The sequence below is a fragment of the Mesoplodon bidens genome (genome assembly GCF_964165515.1).
Source record: "Mesoplodon bidens genome assembly, chromosome: 13".
Taxonomy (NCBI): Eukaryota; Metazoa; Chordata; class Mammalia; order Artiodactyla; family Ziphiidae; genus Mesoplodon; species Mesoplodon bidens.
The window spans coordinates 35855765-35880759 of record NC_138169.1 but is presented as its reverse complement, the minus strand read 5'-3'; the positions used below and the strand labels follow the sequence as shown (position 1 = coordinate 35880759).

Sequence of the window (24995 nt, the reverse complement as noted above, 5' to 3'; positions counted from 1 at the left end):
TTTATCCATTCATCTATCGATGGACACTTAGGTTGCTTAAAAATATGGAATGCTTCACAAATTTACCTGTCATCCTTGTGCAGGGACCATGCTAATCTTCTTTGTATCGTTCCAATTTTAGTAAATGTGCTGCTGAAGTGAGCACTACTTTAAACTCTTTAGATGATCTTTTGGAATTTACCTCCACACCCCTTGACTTCTCATTATGGAAGGTGAGGATTTAAGTCCCTTTCATCTAACATGGGGCTCCTATACTGCCATCCTTTCCATTCAGTTATACTGTGTTTTTATCTGTTCAGTATTTATTGGTTACATTGTAGTAGTTATATAATGTTTACAGCTGAGCTCTGTAGTGTACTATGAATATGCTGCCTTTCCTACAGTGTTTTTGTATTTCTCTAGAGTTAATAAGTCTGTTTTCCTTTGCTTGGTTTTCTATATTTTTATCCCTATTTCCACCCAGACTCTCCGCTAGTTATCTACATGTCCCCTCGTTATGTTCAGACACATCAGTTTCATCTCCTTGAAGAAATCTCTCCTAGAGCCTTCTCACCTGCCCCACCTGGACTGGTCATCTGCTTGTCCTTGTTCACAGCTGCCACCCTGTGACCTTAACTGACTTCTCTCCCATCCATTCCCTGCTTCCTGTACCCCCTGCTTGCTCTTTCTCAGTTTATTCCCTTGTTTTGGTAGAGCACATCTTCTAGAAGTTTCATGAGAGGATTGCATGGGAGGTAAACTTTTTGATATTCTGAAAATATTTTTACTCCAGCTTCAGAATTCTAGGTTGGAAATAATTTTCCTTTAGAATTTTGAAAGCATCACTCAATTTTCTTCTAGTTTCCAAAAAGGAACGCTCCTACACTGTTGGTGGGAATGTAAATTGGTGTGGCCACTATGGAGAACAATATGGAGGTTCCTTAAAAAACTAAAAATAGAGCTACCATATGATCCAGCAATCACACTTTTGGGCATATATCCAGATAAAACTATAATTTGAAAAGATACATGCACCCCAATGTGCATTGCAGCACTATTTACAATAGCCAAGACATGGAAGCAACCTAAGTGTCCATTGACAGGTGAATGGGTAAAGAAGATGTGGTGTGTATATATACAATGGAATATTACTCAGCCATAAAAAGAATGAAATAATGCCATTTGCAGCAACATGGATGGATCTATAGATTATCATACTAAGTGAAGTCAGTCAGACAGAGACAAATATCATATGATATCACTTATATGTGAAATCTAAAAAAAATGATACAAATGAACTTATTTGAAAAACAGAAAGAGACTCACAGACATAGAAAACAAACTTATGGTTACCAAAGAGGAAAACTGCAGGGGAGGGATAAATTGGGAATTTGGGATTCATACATACACACTACTATATAGAAAATAGATAAACAACAAGGACCTACTGTATAGCACATGGAACTATACTCAATATTTTTTACTAACCTATGTGGGAAAAGAACCTGAAAAAGAATATATATATATATATATATATATATATATATATATATATATATCTGAATCACTTTGCTGTACACCTGAAACTAACACAACATTGTAAATCAACTGTACTTCAATTAAAATTTTTTTTTCTTCTGGTTTCCAATGCACTGTGAAAATGCCCAAAACCATTCTGATTCCCAATTTTTTATATGTGACTTGGTTGGGGTTTGTTTTGCTTCTTTTGTTTTTTGCCATTTTAGTGGGATTTCAGAAGAGAAAGAAAGGAAGTGCTTAATCCTCAATCCACTATCATTATAATGAGCATACTGTTTTTGGAACTTATTTTTTAACTTCATGAAAAAACATCCATGTCATTAAATATACTACAATATCATCTCATGGCTTCATAGAGTGTGATTGTTTGGACATAATCCTGTACCATTGGTCACTTAGACTGTTTGCAATTTTTCATTATTATAGATAGTATTTGAATGAGTATTTTTTCCTGTTAAATTTTTTGATTCATCCTTATTATTTACTAGAATAAATTTCTAGAAGTGTAATTGCAGAGTCAAAAGGATTCTGAGTATTTTGAAACATTTGCCAAATTATCCTTCCAAAAAGTTGTAGCAATTCTTATAGTCACCAGCAGTATATGAAAAAAACATCTGCTTACATCCTGATCCTCCCACGCTTCTCCGGCCCTTTGAAAAAAATTTCCTTTGCTCAGAACAGCATTTCATTTGTACGTGATTCAATGAATTTTATTTCTGGTGTCCTGAGATAGAATACATTTTTCCAGTATGGAAAACAAGGTGTTCTTTCTAGTTTTCTCCTTGGGAATTTAGACACCTGAATTCCAGTCTTGGTTTTAACACTATGTTGATTTTAATGAATAATAACTGTTGATATGATCATCTGCAAAAGTTTAGAGGAGGAAAAAACAATGAACATTAAGCTCAAATATCAACAACATTCTAAATTTACTTCCAGTGTTTGTCAGTTTACATTAATACATTTTATTTCATTGTAATCTATGTTGTGTGTGACTTTTTCCACTTTACATGATATCGTCTGTAGGCTTGTCGATGGTATTCTAGTATTCCTTGTATTCTGTGTTCAAGGGCATGGTTTGCTGCTTATTCTCCTAGTGCCTCCGATTTTAAAAAAATATAAATTTATTTATTTAGTTTTGGCTGCGTTGGGTCTTCGTTGCTGCGTGCGGGCTTTCTCTAGTTGTGGTGAGCGGGGGCTACTCTTTGTTGCAGTGTGTGGGCTTCTCATTGCGGTAGCTTCTCTTGTTGCAGAGCACGGGCTCTAGGCATGTGAGATTCAGTAGTTGTGGCACACGGGCTCAGCAGTTGTGGCTCGCAGGCTCTGGAGCACAGGCTCAGTAGTTGTGGTACACGGGCTTAGTTGCTCCATGGCATGTGGGATCTTCCCGGACCAGGGCTCGAACCTGTGTTCCCTGCATTGGCAGACAGATTCTTAACCACTGCACTACCAGGGAAGTCCAGTGCCTCAGATTCTGAACCTGCTTTTTGTTTAATTTATCTCTCTCTCTGTACGTTAGTTTATTTTCATTTTATGACTCATCACAATTATTTTATCATAATTTTTTTCTTTTGGACTGTTTCCTTGCAGGGTACATTTCTTAAAGTAGGATTATCAAAAATTGAATGTTTGAGGAATTCCTGGGCGGTCCAGTGGTTAGGACTCTGTGCTTCTACTGCACGGGGCACAGGTTGGATCTCTGGTCCCAGAACTAGGATCCAGCAAGCCACGCGGGGCTTGGCCAAAAAAAAATTCAGTGTTTGTATTCTTTGACTTAGTGACTCTCACTGCTTAGGGCCATGTAGCTCTGTTGTTGGGAGATGCCAGTAGACTCTGTTGCTTTACCTCTCATTTGCTGTTAGTTTCCCCAGCTGCATGACAGCACTGAGCATGTCTGTGAGAGCCGTTTAGCGCAGGGATGCTATTAACAGTAAGTAAACAGTTAGGGGTTGCTTGGAGGATAACTTGTTGCTCGTGTGATATCATACCACCCAACTGCTCATGGGTGGATCTCAAGTGGGTTCCTGTGGTTTTACAGAAGGCAGTCAACCCCCGGGGTGTGGGTGCAGTTACTAATGTGGGAATGATGTGTGTTCATATGATAATGCAAATAAAGAGTATTTCCCTTCAGGGTGAAAGAGGCCATTGAGTATCTATTATGTGCCATGTAAATATCCTCTTAACAACCCAAGAGGGAAGATAGTACCTCTGCTTCACAGATGAGGGGATTATAGTTCACAGAAGTGAGTTTACCTGCTCGGAGGGCAGACTGTAAACAGCAGAGCCAGAATGCCCCTGGAGGTCTATTTTACTTAAAGCCCATAGTCTTTTCTACTCTAGCACAATAATTACCTGCAGTGAGAAGGGAGCTGTAAGTGAATCCCATGAATACCCTGTTTATTGTCTTTGCAGAAACTGGGTAAAGGTAGAGAATGTTAAGTCACGTCCAACTCTTTCTTTGTAACAGACAATGAACCAAGCCGAGTCTCAGAGCCTGAGACGACTTTGTCACCAACTCCTGCAGCAGAACTAAATCGGACCGTAGGTCCAAAACAGGGGCCCCTAGAACTTCAGGAAAAGAAAATCCAGGTGCTTGAGGAGAAGGTTCTCCGACTCACAAGGACGGTTCTTGATCTCCAGTCTTCCATTGCCGGAGTGAATGAAAACCTCAAACACTCCATTCAGGATGATGCCAGCAAAATGCTGGCATCGTGGCTCAGTAACCTGCACCCCCAGCCGGCGCCTGACAGTGCTGTTGATGGAGAACCAGGAACGGTCCAGCTTCCTGGTGTCCTCGACAATAAGGAATCTGGCATGAAGGACATCAAGTCTGAATTGGCTGAAGTCAGGGATGCTCTGAAGACCAAGAGCAGCAAGCTGGAAGAGCTGGATGGGAAGGTGAAGGGCTACGCAGGGCAGCTCAGACAGCTCCAGGAGGCGGCCCAGGGCCCTACGGTCACCATGACGACCAACGAGCTCTACCAAGCGTATGTCGACAGTCAGATTGATGCCCTGAGAGAGGAGCTCATGGAGGGAATGGACAGGAAGCTGGCGGATCTGAAGAACTCGTGTGAGTATAAGCTCATTGGCCTCCAGCAGCACTGTGATGACTATGGGAGCAGCTACCTGGGAGTGATGGAGCTCATAGGAGAGAAGGAAGCCAACCTGAGAAAAGAAATCAGTGACCTTCGAGCCCGGGTCCAAGACCCTCCAACCAGGGCAAATTGCTGTGACGGTGCCGAGAATGGTGACTTTGGGCAACAGATCAAGGTGTTAGACCAGAAAATTGAAAGAGTTGCTGAAGCGACCAGAATGCTGAATGGACGACTAGACAATGAGTTTGACCGCCTCGTAGTTCCAGAGCCAGATGTGGACTTTGATGCCAGATGGAATGAACTGGATGCAAGGATCAACGTGACAGAGAAGAACGCGGAGGAACACTGCTTTTACGTTGAAGAAACCCTCCGGGGGACCATCAGTGGGGAGGTAGATGACTTGAAGCAGCTTCTTGATCAGAAAATACAGTCTCTGGAGGAGCGGCTGGGGGGCGCTCTCCTGGCAATGGCCAATGGCTCGGAGGCAGAACTTGCTCCCCCAGCGTCAGCCCCGCCTGGTGGGTCGGGGGCTGGGAACGGACAGGTCATGGTGGAGTTAAACCACCTGAAGGACAAAGTGCAAGTGGTGGAGGATATGTGCCTACAGAACTTCCAGGGAGAGCCTCGTGGGAGAGAAGATACTTTGCGAAATGGAGACCACCCTTCAGCAGGTGACACTTTGAGCCTTTTGAAATCTCTAAATGACACAATGCATAGGAGGTTTCAAGAAACCGAGCGTAGCATCCAGAGACTTCAACAGGATTTTAGTTTTCTTTATTCTCAACTAAACCACACAGAAGACCACGTGAGTCATCTTCATAATGAGCTGAGCAGTGGTAGAGAAGGTAAAAAAGCTGCAGGACGTGGGTCTTCTAAGGGGGGTGAGCCCCTCCCGTCTCCCCCGGCCGCCTCGGTGCATTGCTGCAACCAGCTGGAGGAGAGGTGGCAGCGGCTGCAGGGCCAGGTCCTCGCCCAGCTGGACACTTGCAAGGAGAAGACACACGGGGTCCAGAGGGGGGTCTCTGTGGTGGAGGACAGGGTGTCTCATATGGAGAAAACCTGCAGCAAACTGGACTCCATCTCAGGAAGTCTTCAGAAAATCAAGGAAGGGCTCAACAAGCATGTCAGCAGCCTCTGGAGTTGTGTCAGGCAGATGAACGGGACGCTCCAGGCACATTCCAGAGACATCTCTGGCCTGAAGAATTCAGTCCAACAGTTCTATAGCCATGTTTTCCAGATTTCTACTGACTTGCAAGATCTGATCAGATTTCAACCATCGGCAAGTAAGTGGACCTTTACAATTCCATTTCTTATAATTGTTTGCAACACGTATTATGCTAGATTTTGGATGGTTTGTGGAATTAACTACATCACTGCTAACCGAAGTGTGCCTCATAGATGGGGGCCAGTTTGTGAATCGTTTGGTGCTGGGTAAAATTAAGGCAAATACCAACAGTGACAGAAAGTATTTAGAAACTTTTAACATAATTTGACATCACCGTAGCCTTCAAGCACACGATCTGTGCATTTTGCCAATTATCAGCCGACACAAAAGGAAAACTGGTCCTTCCCCACAGGTAGGTGGTAGAAGGTTGATCTGTACTGTTATGTCTGTGAGCTTAGAGTCGGGGTCAGATTGTGGCATAACAGCTTGGGGCAGTGGATACGTTGTCTTGTTTTCTACTCAGGGAGTCTCCTGGGTGTGTGTCCATTCACCTCTGTGTGAGCGTCACTTTTGTTTGCTGGTGTCATTATCATCTCTGTCATGATCATGACAGAGCTTTCTCTTTGAGCATCCTCTTGTTCCCTAAAGTCTAGGGCCTACATGATGGCAGGTAGAATGCGTTGTATTCCTTTCCAAAGACAGAGACAGGACCGTGGACAAAAGCACTTTAGGGGCAGAAACTGTTTGAAGCCCCATAGTGTCCAGAACAAGGACTCTCATAAGTTGCGCTTAGGGCAATGCTGGCTGCACATGACACACTCGACAAATGTTTGTTGAATGAATGAATGAATTGAATGAATGAATGGTCCCTTAATAGTATTGAGTGATATATTCAAGTTAATGTCTGTTATTTGGGGGTTCAGCACATCATCCCTGAAGGATAGAGCATCCCTTGTACCTGGATTCAGTAGCCTCAGTACTGAACCAGCCTTTTCTAATGGACGCGGGAGGGATGAGCCTGGAGCTCACATATATTGAGCGCTTTTCATTTGAATCAGCACTGGCCTAGTCCCCTCAGGGATGTGTTCGAAGGTCGCACAGCTGGGAAGTGGTGGAGGTGGGGTGAGGACCCCAGGCACTGTCCTCCAGGCCTGCACACATCTCCCCTATGTCTCCCAGAGATGAACGCACACTTACTGGGTCCAGGAGGACTTGGGAAGGGCCAGCCATGTGCCCGAAAGGACTCCACTTCCTGACCAGTGCTGTCTTCTTTGTTGGCCTTTATCACCTTTCCACCTTGCTCAGCTCCAGGTGACGAAGGCCCTTAACTGTTGATGCAAGTTCCTGGCCTAGTGTGTGCTTGTAGAATTTTAGGACCGGGTCCCAGCTGAGACTTACAGCCTGAGAAGGGGAGGCTGGAGCCGGAGAAGAAGAGGAGGCCTGGCCTGGCCGGGGAGAGCCCGGGCCTGGCCCCCAGGAGGCGGGAGGGTCCCAGGTGGTGGGTGGGAAGTGCTTTGAACCTTTCCAGAGATAAGGAGTTTGTAGATAAGGAAGTACCCAGGCAGTCCGGATATTTATAACCCTCCCCCTCCCCTCCCCTCCCCCCAGGCCCACTCACCTCCCCTATCTCTGGAATGTTGGGTAAAGGTCACACAGGACTATGTGTGTATTCATAGAATGATGGTCCCTCATGGTGACAGTTCTGTCTGGACTGTGCTTTATAACAACAGATTGAACCAGATATTTCCAGTTGATTTGCAGCTCCCAGGCAGCGTGGGAAGCTGTGTTAACTCCTTCACGCTTGGCTGTGAAAGGAGGGGTCGGGGGTGAGTGCCTTTAAAGAGAATGTGGCTTCCAAAAGATGATCCTTTTGGAATGAACTCATTGTTCTGAGTGTAGGAAGCATGGATTTCTGAGAATTTCATTGATTGAAAAGAGACAAACAGGCAGAGTCTATCCATCCTTGCAGTGCATCCAGGTCTAGGAGAACCTGAGCATGAGAGGTCTGTGGGTGAATCTGGAGTTCAGGTCACATGGACCAGATAAGAGTCAACAGTACAGGGGCTTCCCTGGTGGCACAGTGGTTAAGAATCCACCTGCCAGTGCAGGGGACACGGGTTCAAGCCCCAGTCCGGGAAGATCCCAAATGCTGCGCCACAACTACTGAGCCTGTGCTCTAGAGCCTGAGAGCCACAACTACTGAAGCCCGTGCACCTAGAGCCCATGCTCCACAACAAGAGAAGCCACCGCAATGAGAAGCCCGTGCACTGCAACAAAGAAAGGGTCAACAGTACATTTATTGAGCACCTACTATGTGCAGGGCTCTGTGAGGGGTGCAGAGGTGAGTAGCACGACCCTCACCCTCCAGGCGTTTTCAGTCACGGGGGTAACGACATGCACCGGTCTGCAGAGAGGATGAATGGGGTGGTGTGTCAAGGCCCAGTGAGTGGTGTCAGGGTTTATCCTTTTAGTTCATTGGATCTTACTGAACCCGTACTTTGTGGGAATAATGAGCTATGTCTGTGGAGTATGTGGATGTGTGACAGTGTGTGTGTGACCGTGACATTCTTAGGGGAAACAGGCAGACAGAGATGGTCACGGGCACAGGCACATGGCCACTGTGGACGTCAGGGAGGGCTTCTCGGAGGAGGGAGCCTCCAAGGATGAGGAGGTTGAGAGTTCAGAGGCTGGTGGGGTGAAGGGTGAGGTGGAGTGATGAGAGAAGCTTCTGGAAGCAGGCGTTACTGGAGCTCATACTGAGGGGTGGGTAGGGTTCAGCAAAGCAGGATGGGAGGACATACCTGCTGAGGAGTTGTGTGAATGGGCCCGTTATTTACTGCTGTGTGACAGTCTACCCCAAATCTTGGTGGCTTAAAGCAACAAAGCTGTATCATTTTCCATTTTTCTGCAGGGCAGGAAACTGGCTTGGCAGTTCTGCTCCATTTGGTGTCAGCGTGAGTCACTCACTCAGCTGCAGTCAGGGGGCTGGTGGGCCCGGCTGGGCTGGGAGGTCCAGGCAGACGGGTCATGTGTCCGGTGCCTCAGGGGTCCCTCCACATGGCCATCCTCTGTCTCTTCGTGTGGCTGACTTGGGCCTCCTCACAGCAGGTGGTCTCGGATAGTCAGACTTATCACATGGTGAAAGCGGAAGCCTCTTCCAGGCGAGGCCCGGAGCTGGCATGGTGTCCCTTCTGCCACATTCCATTGGTCAAGGCAAGGTGATGCGGCTGGTGGGCGTCGGGACAGAGGGAATATTAATGATAGTCGTCATCTCTCCCACTGCGAGCCAAGGTCCAGAGCTGAGAATGCAGGATGTAGCCACCAGAAGCCACATTGCTGGGCCAGGGACCCACACTCTGCTGTGTCTACTGCCCTGTTCACAGACCCCATTATTTTCTTTAGAAGCACCCGGAGGGGGCGGAACTACCCACGAGGCAGCTGGGGGAGCAGAAGGGGCTTCAGCTCAGATAGATCCGAGCCTCTTTGTTACCTGCCACTCCCTGCATCGTTGGTGCAGATGTTCTTCCCTGGGGTTTAAAAGAGATTCTTGAGATTTTTTTTAAATTAATTTTTATTGGAGTCGAGTTGATTTACAATGTTGTGTTAGTTACTGCTGTGCAGCAAAGTGAATCCGTTATACATATCCACATATCCACTCTTTTTTAGATTCTTTTCCATATAAGTCATTACAGAGAATTGAATAGAATTCCCTGTGCTACACAGTAGGTTCTTATTACTTATCTATTTTATTTTATATAGAGTAGTGTGTATATGTCAATCCCAATCTCCCAATTTATCCCTCTGATTCTTGAGATTATATACCAAACAAAAATGTTGGGTTACTTTTTTGGACGAAAGGTCCGTGTCTGTCATATAGGACTCAGAGCACTGCCTAACTTCCTTTTTTTTGGTTAATTAATTAATTAATTAATTTAGTTTTGGCTGCTTTGTTTCTTCGTTGCTGTGTGCAGCTTTCTCTAGTTGAGGCGAGCAGGGGCTACTCTTCATTGCGGGGCATGGGCTTCTCATTGTGGTGGCTTCTCTTGTTTGCAGAGCACGGGCTCTAGGCGCGCAGGCTTCAGTAGTTGCCAGTAGCTGCAGCATGTGGGCTCAGTAGTTGTGGCTCACGGACTCTAGAGCACAGGCTCAGTAGTTGTGGCACGCGGGCTTAGTTGCTCTGTGGCATGTGGGATCTTCCCACACCAGGGCTCGAACTCGTGTCCCCTGCACTGGCAGGCAGATTCATAATCACTGCACCACCAGGGAAGCCCAGCACTGCCTAACTTCTAAAAGGTGAAGAACCACTGTATTTTCATGACTGTCTCACCTTAACGATCTGTGACGTGGGTGTGACACCCCTCTCCTGGGCCCCATATGCCCCACCCCTTCATTTATATAGTCACTCATTCAACAGATACTTACTGAGTCATGTCCTAGGGCTGGCGTTTCAGCCCTGAAGGACCTTACACTCTAGTGCGTAAGACACGTAATGCACAGCCCAGCAAATGAAGATCTGATTTCAGCTGGTGATCAGTGTGTGGGGAAAGACCCAACAGAGAAGGTGATAGAGGACGGGGGAGTTGGTATTTTAGATCAGAGGTCGAGGAGGGTTGCTCAGTGGAGATGACATTTGAGCAGAGACATAAATAAGACGAGGGAGCGAGCCCTGCAGAGATCTGTGTTCCCGGCAGAGGGAAAAGCATGTTCAAAGGCCCTGAGGCAGGAATGTGTTTGTCCTGATTGAGGGCTCAGAATGCCAGTTTGATCAGGTCTGTGAGCAAGGGGGAAAGTCATAGGCAGTGAGGTCAGGGAGTAGGAATCAGATGAGGTGGGATTTTATAGGCTGTGATAACGGATTTGGATTTTAAGTATCATGAGAAACTCTTGGAGAATTTAGAGCCAGGAAGTGATTATTATTTCCCAGGTTTGCAATCCCAGCTACTCTACACATTCTCTGTGACTTTGGGCAAGTTATTTATCTACTTGATGTCTCACTTTCTACACCTGTTAACTGGAGAGAATCATGATAATAATACTTCAAAAAGTTAGTGTGAGGATTAATATTCCTAACTAGTGGAGTATTAAATAGTGCCTGGCACCTGGTAATCCCTCACTAAATACCAGCTGTGATGTCGGCCCTCCGTCCCCTATGGTGGGTGTTCATGCTGCTCCTGGGTGAACTTCTCTCTTCCTCTTCCTACCAGGCCCCGGGCCTGCAGAGGAGTGCGAGCAGGCTTGTCCACACCGCAGACGTGGGATGAGAGCCCTGGGTGTGGGGCTCCTGGCTGCTCTGTCAAATGTTTCTAGAAAGCCAGAGGGTTCTGTTCTTTTCCCTTCTTTCCCTTTCCTTTTCTTCTTTTCTAAACTGGGAGTCAGGTAGAAAGTGTAAAAAGCCTAGAAATCTCCCCTTCCTAGCATTCAGGATTCATGTTCAAATAAATTAGCTTCTGAAGGGCAAGGAGATGGGGAAATCCTTTGTTCTTCTGTGGATGTGGCCCTGGGCTTTGGCCTTCTGTGCCCCGTCACACTGGCTCCTGTTTTCAGTGTTGGTTCTTCACACCATCTCCCCAGCACCGTCCCTTTCCTTTAGCTGCAACTTGTCCCCAAGTTGACTGAAATTGTCAGGTAGGGGTCGCTCTGTCACTGGCAGCTCCAGGGTCTGCTCCCAGCATGGCTGAAAGCCAGAGTCTGCTTTCTGCCGGGGCCCCGGGACCAGACTGTGACGTTTCTGCTGTTCCCCTCCCAGTTGGGACATAAGGGGAGTTCCCGTTGCTGAGAAACCTGGGGCTCCCACCCGAGCCGAGATGGAGCAGAGGGATAGTCCGCGCGTCAGGGAAGCACTCCTCCCCTGCGCCACGGCTCCAGGAAGGGCCGTGCCTGCCGGCCGTCGCGGCACTGTTTCAGCACACTCCAGTGACGGCGGCACTGCTTCCTCTTTCTAATCTGCCACCTCTTCTGCAAATGTCTTAGGGCGATTTCTCATAAATACTTTTTTTCTCTCTTCTTTTAAATTTTAGTTTTGTTGGAGTGGAGTTGATTTACAATGTTGTGTTAGTTTCAGCTGTACAGCAAAGTGATTCAGTTATACACATACATATATTCATTCTTTTTTTTAGATTCTTTTCTCATATAGGTGATCCCAGAATACTGAGTAGAGTTCCCTGTGCTATACAGTAGGTCCTTGTTGGTTATCTGTCGTATCTAGTAGTGTGTGTGTGTTCATCCCAAGCTCCTGATTTATCCCTCTCCCCCTGACATTTCCCCTTTGGTAACCATAAGTTTGTTTTCGATATCTGTAAGTCTGATTCTGTTTTGTAAATAAGTTCATTTGTTTCATTTTTACAAAATTTGATTCCACATATGAGTGATAGCATATGATATTTGTCTTTGACTTACTTCACTTAGTGTGATAATCTCTAGGTCCATCCATGTTGCTGCAAATGGCATTAGTTCATTCTTTTTTATGGCTGAGTAGTATTCCATTGTCATCTTTATCCATTCCTCTGTCGATGAACATTTAGGTTGCTTCCATGTCTTGGCTATTGTAAATAGTGCTGCAGTGAACATTGGGGTGCATGTATCCTTTCAGATGATGGTTTTCTCCAGATAGATGCCCAGGAGTGGGATTGCTGGATCATATGGTAGTTCTATTTTTAGCTTTGAATTATATTAATAACGTTTCATTCAGGGGTATTACAGATTTAAGAATCCCATCTTTATCCACTTGCTTAGCCTAAGCTGCACTGTAAGAATGAAGAAACACAGATTTTTCAAATAAGCATTTAACCGTAAAGCATGGCCAGGGGAAGTGTGGCCTGATGCCAGTGTTATGACAGTTTTGGCCCTCAACTTGAAATTGGCTGAGTTTGGGGCCAGTTGGGGCCAGTGTAGGTCCAAGATACTATGATGGAGTAAGTCAGAGTTTTATACATACATAAAGGCTAAACAAACTGCCCACACTCAGACCACACCAACTCCAGACGATACCTGCCCTTTTGCCCTGTGAGCATCTGGTTGTTGTAAAGCTCTTTAGTTGGTGAAAATTGCAGCTGCTTTTCTCCATCTTAACTTTAGAACTGCCATGCTCCGGGAGGGCTCTCCCACAGCTGCGTGCAGAATCCTCTGCGAGCTTTACAAAAATAAGGACTCCGGGCTCACTCGGGAGATTCCTGCTCAGCAGGGATGAGGTCAGATCCAGGAATTTGTAATTAAATTTGTAATTAAAACAAAGAACCCCCTAGCTCTGGTCCCAGAAGTGGAAGGCAGGCCCCCTCAGAGGCGGCACCGGGGCTGCTGTGCCCAGAAAGAAGAGAAGCGGAGGCGGGAGGGCGGTGAGGAGAGAGGATGAAATCCCGGACTTGACCGAGCGCCACCCACGCAGGCTCCACCGTGACGTGCGCGTCCACTGAGGGACTCCGCTCTTCGCTGTTGATGTGTCTCCTTAGGCCTTGACTACTACCGCTTTATAGTGAGTCTGAAAATCAGGTAGATCCTCTCTCTGCATTTCCATATACAATATATACAACTTAGAATCAGCTTGTGAATTTCTACCCCCAAAAAAAAATCCCCCAGTGATGCTGATGCTTGGGTCGGCCTCTCTGGGATTCAGTGACATCGAATGACTCTCCGTCCCAAATGAGCTGCCCCCGGTGTCAACAGGAGCGGCCGGAGCCGTCTCTGTGTCAGTGTTCTCTAGGTTGTACTTTTCAGAAATGTCGACCTGTTTCCCCTGTTGAGGCTTATTCCACGGGCTTCCGTGTGATCACATCTGGACTCCTTTCTCGGCTGGGCCAGTGGGCTCTGTCCTCTAGAGGAAGAGTCAGTCCGGGCCCTTCTGTGATGGAACCACAGCGCCCCTTGGATGAGCTTGAATGCTTTTCCTCTCCGTTCCAACCAAAGCCCAAAGCAGCATTTCGACTGCCATTTGCTCAGAGTAGGACCGTTCCTGCGAACGCGTGGTTTCCCTTCCTGTGCTGTCAGGGGAGCAGTGCAGGGTTTCTGTGGGTTGTCTCCCCAGTCCTGAGAGTCCTTCCCATGCCTCCACGGCCTGTCTTCCCTCAGCCTTTCTGCAGGGAGAGCAGCAAGCGTCTCCTCGGAAGCCCCTGCCTCGTGCCCGCCCTGTGCCGGTCAGTGAGAGCACCCTGGTCCCGCAGAACTTCCTGCTGAGCCTCGCGTTTCTCAGGCACTTCCCAAGAACTGAGCTTTGCCGGGCAGTGTGGCCCTCCGTCTACTTAGCCTGCTGTATGTCAGCATGTGGATGGGTTTTTTTTTTAAGTCAGAAGTCTTGGGAATTCCCTGGAAGTCCGGTGGTTAGGACTCCACGCTGTCACTGCTGAGGGCACAGGTTCAGTCCCTGGTCGAGGAACTAAGGTCCTGCAAGCTGTGCGGCGTGGCAAATAAATGAATGAATGAATGAATGAATGAAAGAAAATACGAAGTCAGAAGACTTGATTGACATCTTTAAAATAGTCCCCTGGAGTTGCAGGGTTTGGTCAGCAGACACACCCTTGGGATGCCAGGCAGCTTAGCTTCCCCCCAACTGGGAATTGCCCTTGACATTTGCACAGTGTTTTACAGTCAGGGACGCGCCCCTGCACCCATCACTTCATCTGATTGGCACCGATTCCGCCTGCTTGTCAGGAGGCTTTGCCGGTTTAGCCCGAGGATGGCTGAGCTGATAACTCGGGAGGTTTTTGTGGCTTTCCCTCAGCCACGCCACCAACAAGACTCTGACGTCCAAGGCCCGTGTCTGTCCCCGCATCCCTGCTCTGTGACAAGATACCACCAAGTCGCCAGGCACAGCCACGGGGCCGGAACTTGGGCGATCTAGCTGCCACTCTGCAGGGTTCTCTGGCGGCTGCAGGAGCCAGACCACCCAGGCTCCTGAGAGCGGAGGAAGGCATGTCGGTCTCGTGGATTCTTGCGGATTTCCTTAGGCAGGTCTTTGTCTTAGCAAAGTTGAAATTGGCTTTTAATAAGAACTTTAATGGAGAGGGAGTGGCCTTTCCTACACGGTGTCAGGTCCATCCTTGGTAAGGCTGTGGCCCTGCCCATCCCACACACAGTGGCACAAGGCCACACTGTGGCGTCAGGACCAACGCCTTGGGGCAAGTTCTGGAACAAAAGCAAGCACACGTATGGCTGATCATTCCTCGCACGTGAAACATGGGCAGCAACACTTGGCTCTTAGGAGGAACTCAGTACAAATGGTCACTCTCTGGATTAGAAACACATGTTTGCTTTGGAAAGACGTTGACTGCCAGAGTTATCTTCCCAGAATGAGCAAGATGCTGTCCTGTCTTTGTTACAACCATGTAATAAATGTGCGCATTAGAAACACCATGTGATGCACTGGGCTGAGCCTGTGCTGGGGGCCAGGGCTGGGGAGCAGTCTGGATCCAGGGCCGCTTTCTCATGACCGTCTTTGCTGTGATGTGAGTGGTGTTTTGGAGCCGCCTGTCCTGAGCAGCGTGCTGGATGGACTCCCCATGGAGATTGGTGGAGGATATTTGGCCCAAGCAGTTGTTCATTTGTTTCCCTCTACCTTCCACTTGCTATGACAAGCCTGGGTGTTGAGGGAGTGATGAACGTAAAAGAGAACCATCACTGACTCTAGGTACTGGCATTGCCCTTATAGGACCCCAGAATGATTATCGTTGGCAAAATTAGGGCACCTAATTTAATGGTTGGCAGGAGTGAGGGTGCAGCCCATGGTACCTGCTGTACTTCCAGCCTTCCTTCAGTCACCAAATACTTAGATGTCTCAATGTCACGTGCCAGGCCCTGGGGATAAAAGATCATTAAAATGTGTCCTCAAGTGCTCATCATCCAGCAAGAAAGGAGAGATGTAAAAAACTGAAAAGCCCCCTGAGAGGCCAAAATGGTTCATGGTTCGGAGGCAGGATGTTCAGGCCCTACTGGGCAGATTCATGATGGCTTCACGAGGAGGGGGTATCTGAACCGGGACTGCAGGGAGAGGTGTGTTTCGGTGAGGGCACCTGAAGAGGCATTTTAGGGAGTGCGAACAGCAAAGCACAAAGGCAGGAATGCTCAGATGAGAGCCGGGCCCCAGCGGGGGTACTGAAGGTGGCAGGAGGCGATGGGACAGGGGGTGGGGACACGGATGACAGAGGAGATTCTGTTGGATTTTATGAGCAGTGGAGGACAACCGGAGATTTCTGAGCAGGGAAGATGACTAGGATGCGTTCTAAGAGTATTCTGAGAAAGGTGTGGAGGAAGGACCCAAAGGACGATTCAAAATTAGAATCAGCTGGACTTAGCCCAGATCGGGGTGTGTGTGATAAGCAAGAGCACCTGGACTAGGTGATGGGGCAAGTGACAGACGGGGGGGGGGGCTTCAGAGAAAGAGGGCTGGTTTGAAGGGTTTGGGGGGGATAGGTACAAAAATAAGGACCCGGTTGAGGGGCTTTACTTGGCTATTTTTAGGTGCTTTGTCAACTGTAATTCATTGAGGGTTGTAGGACTGAGGAAAAGTACTTGTTTTTAAATTTTGGGTGGAGACACATAAACGTGGGCTGAAGGGAAGGAGCTGGTGGGGTGGAAGGAAAGAGACGGAGGAGAGAGGAGGGATGCTGGAGGAGCATCTCCAGCAGAGAAGGGAGGTGGGGCTAGGGCAGGAGCCTGCACCCCTGGGAGGGAGGCCAGCTTGTGAGCCTGGAAACAGCGTGAGGAGGGAGGGGAGACAGACAAGGAAGGACCTGAGCTTGGGCTGGAGGGAAAAGAGTTTAGAGACAGGCCCTGGGTGTCTTCCATAATTATGTCTTATAAAAATGAAATAGTTCTGAGAAGTTTATAATGAAAACCAGCTTTCCTGCCCCCTTTTCCCTGTTACCCTTCTCACCCCAGAGGTGGCCACGTGCCACTCTTTCAGCTGTTTTTTCCCCCTGATGTTTGCCATCAATTTATTAGCTTTAGATCTCTCTATATGGGTATTATTTGACATTATATATATTACTTATCAGCTGTAGACATTAGCCTATGGATTAGGCTCTCTCATGTCTCCCCCTGCTTCCCCTCCTCCCAGCTCCCAGTGGAGTTACGCCACAAAAATCAAGTCGGTATTCATGCTTTGAGGAGCTAAACAGCTCAATAATGGCCAAATATGATCATGTTGCTTTTCGTTTTGCTTTCCTCTGAATTAGTAGTAGTGCTGCATTATTATTTGCTAGATTTTACATATCTCTTTTGGATTCTTCTCACTCTCTGATACCCTCTCAATACCATAAAAATTATCAGATCATCAGTCAGTTCCATTTTTTGCATCAGTGACCTCTCTCCGGGAGTTCTCTCTTCCTGACCCAGTCTGGACTGCTTATTCTCTGGACTTGCTCTAAGGCTTTCAGTCTGAAACTTTCTTCACTACCATCCTAGAAATTTCTTGAACCTCTCTCCTGTCTTAGACCCTTTTCTTTACTCTGCATTTCTTTCTTTCATGGTTTACTCCCTTGTTTCAGTGGAGTACATTTTCCAATAGCTTTCTAAGAAAGGGTGCTAGACAGTTTTGCTTGTTTGCTTGTCTTTAAATAGTGCATGCCTGGAAATGTCTTTATTCTAGTTTCACAACTGGCAGATATTTTAGCTGGGTATAGAATTCAAGGTTAGCAATGATATTCCCTCAAAATTTGAAGGTGCTCTTTTGTCTTCTGGTTTCCAGTACTGTTGTTGAGAAGCCTGATGATCCCCTTCTGATTTGAGGTCACTCTTTAGTTTTCCCCTGACAGTTTGTGTGGTCTTCTCTTTATCCTCAGTGTTCTGAATATGCTTTGGTTTGGGTCTTTCATTCAATAATTGTGCTGGGATCTTTCTTAGTTCTGAGAAATTGTGTATTTGAGTTTCTCCTCACTACCTCATCATCCCTACACCCGTTTTTCTGATCTTTCTTTTCGGGAAAGACTTCTGGGTTGGAAAGAGTCTAATTTTCCTATGGTTTCTCTCCTATTGTCCATTATTTTCTCTTCCTGGTCTACCTTCTGAAAGAGCACCTTTATTTTATCTACCAACTGTTTCATTGAATTTTCTTATTTCGGCAAGTATATATATATATATATATATATATTTTTTTTTTTTTTTTGCAGTACACGGGCCTCTCACTGTCGTGGCCTCTCCCGTTGCGGAGCACAGGCTCCGGACGTGCAGGCTCAGCGGCCATGGCTTACGGGCCTAGCCGCTCCACGGCATGTGGGATCTTCCCGGACCGGGGCACGAACCCGTGTCCCCTGCATCGGCAGGCAGACTCTCAACCACTGTGCCACCAGGGAAGCCCCTCGGCAAGTATATTTTTAATCAGCAAAGACTCATCTTCATTCTCTGGTTAGGCCTCTCTTAATACCAATCTATTCTTATACGTTGGATGCAGTGTCTTCTGTTTCTGAGATTATTACTTTTGTTTGTTTTTGTTTAAAGCAGGCACAGCATTCATTAGAAGCACAGTACGTGTGGGAGAGCACGCAATGAAGCAGTTTATTTAGGGCAGAAGCTAAAGTTACACACTTGGAGAAGCCTGTGGGCATCCTCGCTAGTGAGGAGCACGCCTTATTACGTGTTTATTTTCTTGTATTCTCTCTTGGAAGTTCCTTTCTGGTCGTTGGTTTCCTCTCTCGCTCTTGTCCTTCACTGTGGCTGGTGGTGTCCCCGTGTCGGGAATTGCCCTGCCCCAGTTTCTATGCCCAGCTCAACTCTCCCCACCAGAGTCCTGAAGAGAGTTAAGGTCTGATGCCTTTCCGCTGTATGGTGTGAATTAACTAATCTTCAGTGCATCTAGAATGGTATTAGTTCTGTACCACCCATGGGGGAAATTAGGAAGTGATCACTTCATTCAAATCATTTTCCTTTTAACCCTCTCATGGAGTACTGGGTGGGAAAGGCTATTTGAGAAACAGTCTCCCTTTGGGGCTGGAGGTGGGCTAGCAACCTGTGAGTGGAGGGGGAGCATGGGTTCGACCTGCCCTAATTACCTTTGTGAGTTTTAAAACAAAACTAGGCAGTGGGGCACAATGCAGTTACTGATTTTGCTTGGTCATAATTTTGTAGCCTTGGAAGCTGGGCCATTGCAGACATAATACAGATTGAGGAGGTAGGCGGGGTTTGGCTTTTGAGGATGGTATTGTGACCAGTCTTGGTTATTTTTAGATGTCTTACAGGCCTTCAGGAAGGGCTTCCTGGAAGGTTAATTCCAGGAATGTATTCATAGGAGGAAATGGTGGCAGCTTCCCGCTTGTGTCATAGCGCCGTCCCAAGAGGGCAGGGAAATGTGAATCAGGACTTTTCTGCAGTGGAAATTCCCTCAGTTGGTGATCTTAAGGCTGTGGTGAGAGGTGGGGGGCACTGCCGCTCCTTTGGGAGCTGTGCCTGCTGCAGAGGCAGCCCGAGCTCCCTGACACCTGCCTGGGTCCCGTGATGGCTGCACCCAGCAGGCCCTCGGCTTGTGAGGCTGTCCACTGTGACCGTGAGACTAGCTTGTTCGAGAGAACGCAAGGCTGTGGGTGGCAGCAGGCAGGCAGACACCCCTGTGGTATCACCATGTAGTGAAATCAGGGAGTTTCGGGTGCTGTGTTGGAGAGTGCGACCATCATGAAGAAAGAGGGTGAAGATCCCCCTCCCCTGGGCAGGGGGTCCAGGCAGGCTGTCCCCACTCTGTGGTGGCTGCTCTTGTGTTTGCTGGTGGGCCCAGCCCAGGGACCCCGCGGAGGCCACAGGCCAGCCCCCCAAGCACACACCTTCCAGGGAGCCATGCCCACGGAGTCTCACAGAGGGGCCTGTGGTCGAGCAGTCAAGTCTGAGGTTTTGAACCCTGTGTATTTCTTTCCACTTCCCAAATGCTCAGCGGAGGAGCCCTCAGCAGCACCACAGCCTCTGCCCCAAGGGAAGGCCCCGCACCCGGCAGAGGCCCCCACCAAGCCATCTGCTCCAGTGCTGACCCCTCCGCCACCGTCCAGTGCTCCCCCGCCGCCCAAGGACCCTGGACAGCAGCCTGTCCTGCCCAAGAGACGCCCGCGGCCACTGCCCCCGCTGCTGCGGCCCGGCTGGACGGGGCTGCCCTTCTTGCCTGGCTCCACCGGGGTCATCATGGAGACTGGAGAGGCCGGGCCCCCGGGCAGGATGGGCATGTCGGGGCGAGGACTGCCCCGGGGCGTGGACGGCCAGACCGGGCAGGGGCCCATCCCCAGGGCCGAAGGCTACGCGGGAGCACCAGGTAAGTGTCCCTCGCTGCTGGGCCATCTGAGCTACAGAAGGTGAGGATGCACAGAGGGGGCAGCCTGAGCCCCAGGGGGCTGCTGCAGGGTCTCTGCGGGTCATGGGTGCAGCCTTTAGGGTACAGGGTCCAAAACTTGGCTCTCCAAAGGTTCTGTGGCACCCTGGGGCTAGTACATCATACTTAGAAATAGATTTGTGCCATGGGCGGTAATACCTGGACCACACAGGCAGCTCCTTGATCTCCCTAGCAGGAAGTGTACCGGGGAAACCAAGAGGATACTGGGAGCTTGCGTATCCACAAAGATGAGCACACATCAAAGTGGGTAGGCTGGAAGGTTCTGGCTCCAACCCTAGCTATGTCATTGCAAGGCTTAGCTCTGTCAATGGCAAAGGGAGGATAATAATAGGACTTCAGAGAGTTATTGTGAGGATGGAGAAAAGCCTAGGTCAGTGCTTGGCCAGTTAAGTACTTCATGTGAGTTGGAAGGTCGGCACCGTGGTGGTGGAGGAGGTGAAGTCAGGTAAAGGCAGGAGGGAGAAGGAAAAGGGAGCGAGCATTTATGGGACGGGTGTCCCACTGCATGCCAGGGACTGAACTAGGTGCTGGATCTATAGCTTTCCCTACAGTACTGTGAAGTTGATATTCTACTGATAGATGAGGAAACTGAGGCTCTGGGCTATGACATATAAACACGTGATGCTGCTTGGGGTAGGTCACGTCAGCTGTCACAGGATAGTACCAACCAGTCGCCTCAGAGTTAAACCAAGCTGACAGTTGGAGGCACTCAGCCACGGGCAAGGACAGCCTGCCTGAATGAAGCACCGTGGCTGCTGGGTAGGTGGGGTCACTGCCGTTCCTTCTCAGCCACCCCAAGCTCCAGTGATCCCACCTCTCTCTTAGGCAGGTGTGGTGCCTTTTCTAAGATGAGAGTTTTCCTTCTGTTAGTTCCACGTATTCTTTTGGGCAATTTGTGCATTTGTACGTCTGTCCTTCCTTCCACGCATCCATACGACAAACACTGCATCCAGTCTACCTGGGGGAACAGCTAGTGAACAGTCCCTGCTCCTGGAGGGCAAGCGTGGGAGTGGGCATGTCAGTGTGTATGTAGCCTGCTCGCTGGCTGGGGCCCCAAGGCTCCAGTCCATCTTCTTCCTATTGCCCCAGCCAGTTCGTCCTCAGGGCTGTCTTCTCTGTGCAGGCAGCTGGGAGTGGGTGCTCTTAATGTCTACTTACACAGTGTGAGGAACAGGCAGAAAAGGAGGGACTCAGGCAAATGAGGTGCGCTGTTAGGGCTTTGACACTGCATCTGCGTTTTATTTTTCAGGGTACCCCAAGTCACCGCCTGTAGCCTCCCCAGGTACGTTAGCCAGGACGGGAAGCCGAGGCGGGCGGTCCTGGGCAGCCCCCGTTCCCCCCACAACTGCGGGTCCTGTCTCCGCCTTCTGGGCCATTAGCACGGGTGCAGCTCTCCCCGGCTCACTTGCTCGCGTGCACACGAACACAAACGCGTGTGCAAGCACTGCCCCCACCCTACCCCCGCCGCATGGCATCACGCATGTGCAAAGCCCCCACCTCACGTGTGCGCGCGCAGCCTCACAGCTCTCATCACAGGAGCGCTCACACAGAAGCACCTTGTGGGGCCTCAGTGCCCCCACCCCAGACCTCATGCACAAGGCCCACACATGCGCGAAGCCTCCCATCTCACGCAGCGTCCAACGCAGTCCACGCATGCGCACTCTCAGCAACTGCCTGCCCCTCTGACAACGGCACTGTCGGGCCCAGGGTGTGAGGAGGGGGTGTGCCCACTTTGAGGCGAAATGCAAGGCCCAGGCTGCCCCTCGGGACGGTGCGCAGGCCTTGGCTCGGGGCCTGACTGCAGGCGCATCCTCTCTCTGCCCAGGGGTCCCGGCGCCGTCTCTGGTGTCCTTCTCCGCGGGGCTCACCCGGAAGCCTTTCCCCAGCGATGCGGGTGTCGTCCTCTTTAACAAAGTGCTGGTGAACGACGGGGACGTGTACGACCCCAGCACCGGTGAGTCTTCCCGCACACACGGCCGCTCGGGAGGAGTCTCCTACCCGGGAGGCTGTGAGGAAGGTCCCTCCTGGCTGCCACGACAAGTGCGCCCACGCCGCCGCCTGCAGGATTTCTGGTTTCTGAGTCCCAAGTGGGTCAGCAGCAGCGCGGGGCGCCTGCCCTGGGGCAGAACCGCTCGCCCTGCCGGGGGTTCGGTCCATGTGGTCCCCAGCCCCCAAGAACAGCGGGGACGGGAGGCCACCCCCGCTGCCTGGGTTGCTGTCCTCGGGGCCGCGGGCATCTCGCCTGCGGGAGGACAGCCAGGACCCCCTGGTCCGCCGCTGTCCCCCCACCCACGGGCACCACCGGACCGGGGTGTCGCGTGCACGCTGTGGCCGGGGCTCTGCGTGGCCCCTGGGAGGGAATCGGCTCTCTGCGGGCAGAGATGTGAGTTGCCGCCCTGGCCCCGGGTCTCAGGACCGCGGGCCTTGGGTTTTAGCCAGCATCAGAGTGAATGAACTGCAGAGCGTGGAAAAACAGGGCTCCTGGCCTCCAGGCCCATGGGCACGAAGCTGGGCATCACACTCTGTTTTTAACGGGCTTGGAGGCGGGGGTGTGAGAAGGCTGCTTCGCTTTGTGCTCTAGTCGGGCTTCCCCCGGGGCCCTCACTCCACGCAGCCCCTGGCTATGGGGACAGCTTGTCCACGCCGACAGGCCAGGTGCTCTCAGCACACAGGGACCGTGACCTACATTTCTCTCCTGTTCCCAGGATGCCCAGAACCATGCTCTCTCCAGCAGGTCTTCAGTAAAGGGAGTTCCGCGTGACTCTGAGCAGACGCCGGCCATGTGCCCAGAGTGCTGGGGCCTGTCTGTCCCCAGGCTCTAAATTACTGATGAGAGCTGGGCAAGGGAGCTGGGCGGCCTGGCACGTTTCAGGGCAGGTTGAAGACTCAGGCCCCTTAGATTCCTTCTCAGCTCTCAGCCCGTGGCCCATGTCTGGCCCCCTCCCCAGAGCCCTTGGGCAGTGGCCACTCCTGCCAGCACTGGGTCTGGCTGTGGGCCCATGTGCTGCTGCTTTGCAAATGGGCAACATCTGCGAACCTTATCCCCCCCCACTCCGACCAGCCCTTCCCCTGCCTCCCCAGCCCCAGAGCGTGTGTCTAAATACCAGCTCGCTTCTGGCTGCGCGTGGATGCCACCTGGGTACTGGTGCAGCAGGGAGCCTGGCTCTTCCACCGGAGGAAGGCTGGCTGTGGCTGCATCCCTGGCTCTCTTCTTCCTGCGTTAATGACCGACCTTGTGGGGATTTTTTGGTCCTGCCCCCCGAGAAGGCAGCTAAGGCGTTTTGTGGATATTGTGCCCGTAAGGTCGATTCTAAGTTGGCCTCGAGGTGCTTTCAGTGACAGAGAAAACTCCCCAGAGGCAGCCAGGATCGGCGTGGCCGCTTCCTACGGATAAAACCTGGGTGAGGGGGAACAGGCCAGTATGCACAGTAAAGGGCCAGTTTTCCCTCAGGCTGCTGCTGGGTCTGCAGCGAGGACCAGGTCAGTGCCGAGAGCAGAGTGAGCCAAGGGGACTGTCACTGTCGTTGGGTGGATTTAGTATGCAGAGGGGCTGCGCCCCTGAGTGCGCCTACCTCCCGTGGGGAGGCTGAGCAGGACTTTGAGCCCAAACCCAGGCCACCCAGGGCAAACCCAGAGGCTGGTCTGCCTTCATCCGGGTTAACTGTCAGCTTGTCGCAAAAGGCTGTGATGGTGTCACGTGAACACTGGTGTCTGCTTTCCTCCTCCCAGGGGTCTTCACAGCTCCGTACGACGGGCGCTACCTGATCACGGCCACGCTCACCCCCGAGAGGGACACGTATGTGGAAGCCGTCCTTTCGGTCGCCAACGCCAGCGTGGCACAGCTGCACACCGCCGGCTACAAGAGAGAATTCCTGGAATACCACCGGCCCCAGGGGGCTGTGCACACTTGTGGGGGCCCGGGGGCGTTCCACCTTATCGTGCACTTGAAGGCAGGGGACGGCGTCAACATCGTGGTGACCGGGGGCAGGTTGGCTCACACAGACTTTGACGAAATGTACTCCACGTTTAGTGGGGTTTTCTTATATCCTTTCCTGTCCCACCTCTGAGGTGGCCGGGCAAGGGAAGGGGAAGGAGTTGTGGGAACTCGGCAGCTTTAATGTATTCAGCGTGTGTGTGTGTAACTGGAGCACTGGTCCAGTTCCCTGCAGACGCCCCACCACCTCCCCCAGGTAAAGGCCACGCCTGGCTGGCAAGGCAGCGAGTAAACCACGGGCTAACGTGGCCATGGCGCCTAAGAGTCGGAAGCGTCCCTGCCTGCCCGCCGGCTCCTCCCCCTGCGTCTCCCAGCTCCCACCTCTGGCTCTGCCGTGGCCTGAGCTCTCTCCGAGGGGCCTGTGCTGGGCCTATAGGGTGCTGACCGCAGAGGCTCCAACTGCTGCCCGGTGGGATCACGCCCTGCTGCTGGAGAAGGACGAGCCGCTGAGAGGAGGCAGTACTGGCACCAGTGGCCAGGCTTTACGGGAGCCCAGTTGTCGCCAGCTCCTTCTGTCCTCACTCACCCTGCACGTGGGAGAAGAGTTTAAACACTGAAGTGGCACGTGCCACCACAGACCTAGGGTGGACAGTGGGCTGTCCCAGGTTTGGCTCGCCACCCCACCCCCCCGGGTTTGCCTGGCTGAGAGGGACACAGGAGAGACTGTCATGTGGCTTGTTGGGCTCCTTGAATGACATGTACGACTTAAGTGCAAAGACAGGGAGTGTCAATAAAGATGTAAAACACTTCCAGTTCAGTCTGGTGCCTTCTGGATTGAGAGTTGCTGCTGAAAAGCAAACTACAGTAAATGACTTTAATGGCTGCAGAAGGTAAGCTTGAGTAAATTCATCTCAACCATGCAACTGTTATCCCTCAGCATCCACGCTGTGCACTTGGGGGTGGTTCTTGGCTTGTAAATACGACAGACAGACT

At 50.4% G+C, this 24995-nt stretch overlaps 1 protein-coding gene across 2 annotated transcripts in view; it reads left to right on the top strand.

The window, feature by feature from the left end:
• The window catches only part of EMILIN2 (elastin microfibril interfacer 2), a gene marked incomplete at both ends in the record, with an annotated part of 50345 nt that extends 26210 nt beyond the window's left edge, over positions 1-24135 (top strand). The window contains 5 exons of one of the 2 annotated variants that reach the window (XM_081252036.1): positions 3986-5896; positions 19622-19990; positions 21318-21350; positions 21894-22022; positions 23798-24135. In XM_081252036.1, coding sequence (XP_081108162.1) covers positions 3986-5896; positions 19622-19990; positions 21318-21350; positions 21894-22022; positions 23798-24135 — 2780 coding nt within the window. Of the gene's footprint in view, positions 1-3985; positions 5897-19621; positions 19991-21317; positions 21351-21893 lie in introns of both variants that reach the window. The other variant, XM_081252035.1, reaches the window with a different exon arrangement.
• Between the last annotated feature and the right edge of the window lie 860 nt (positions 24136-24995).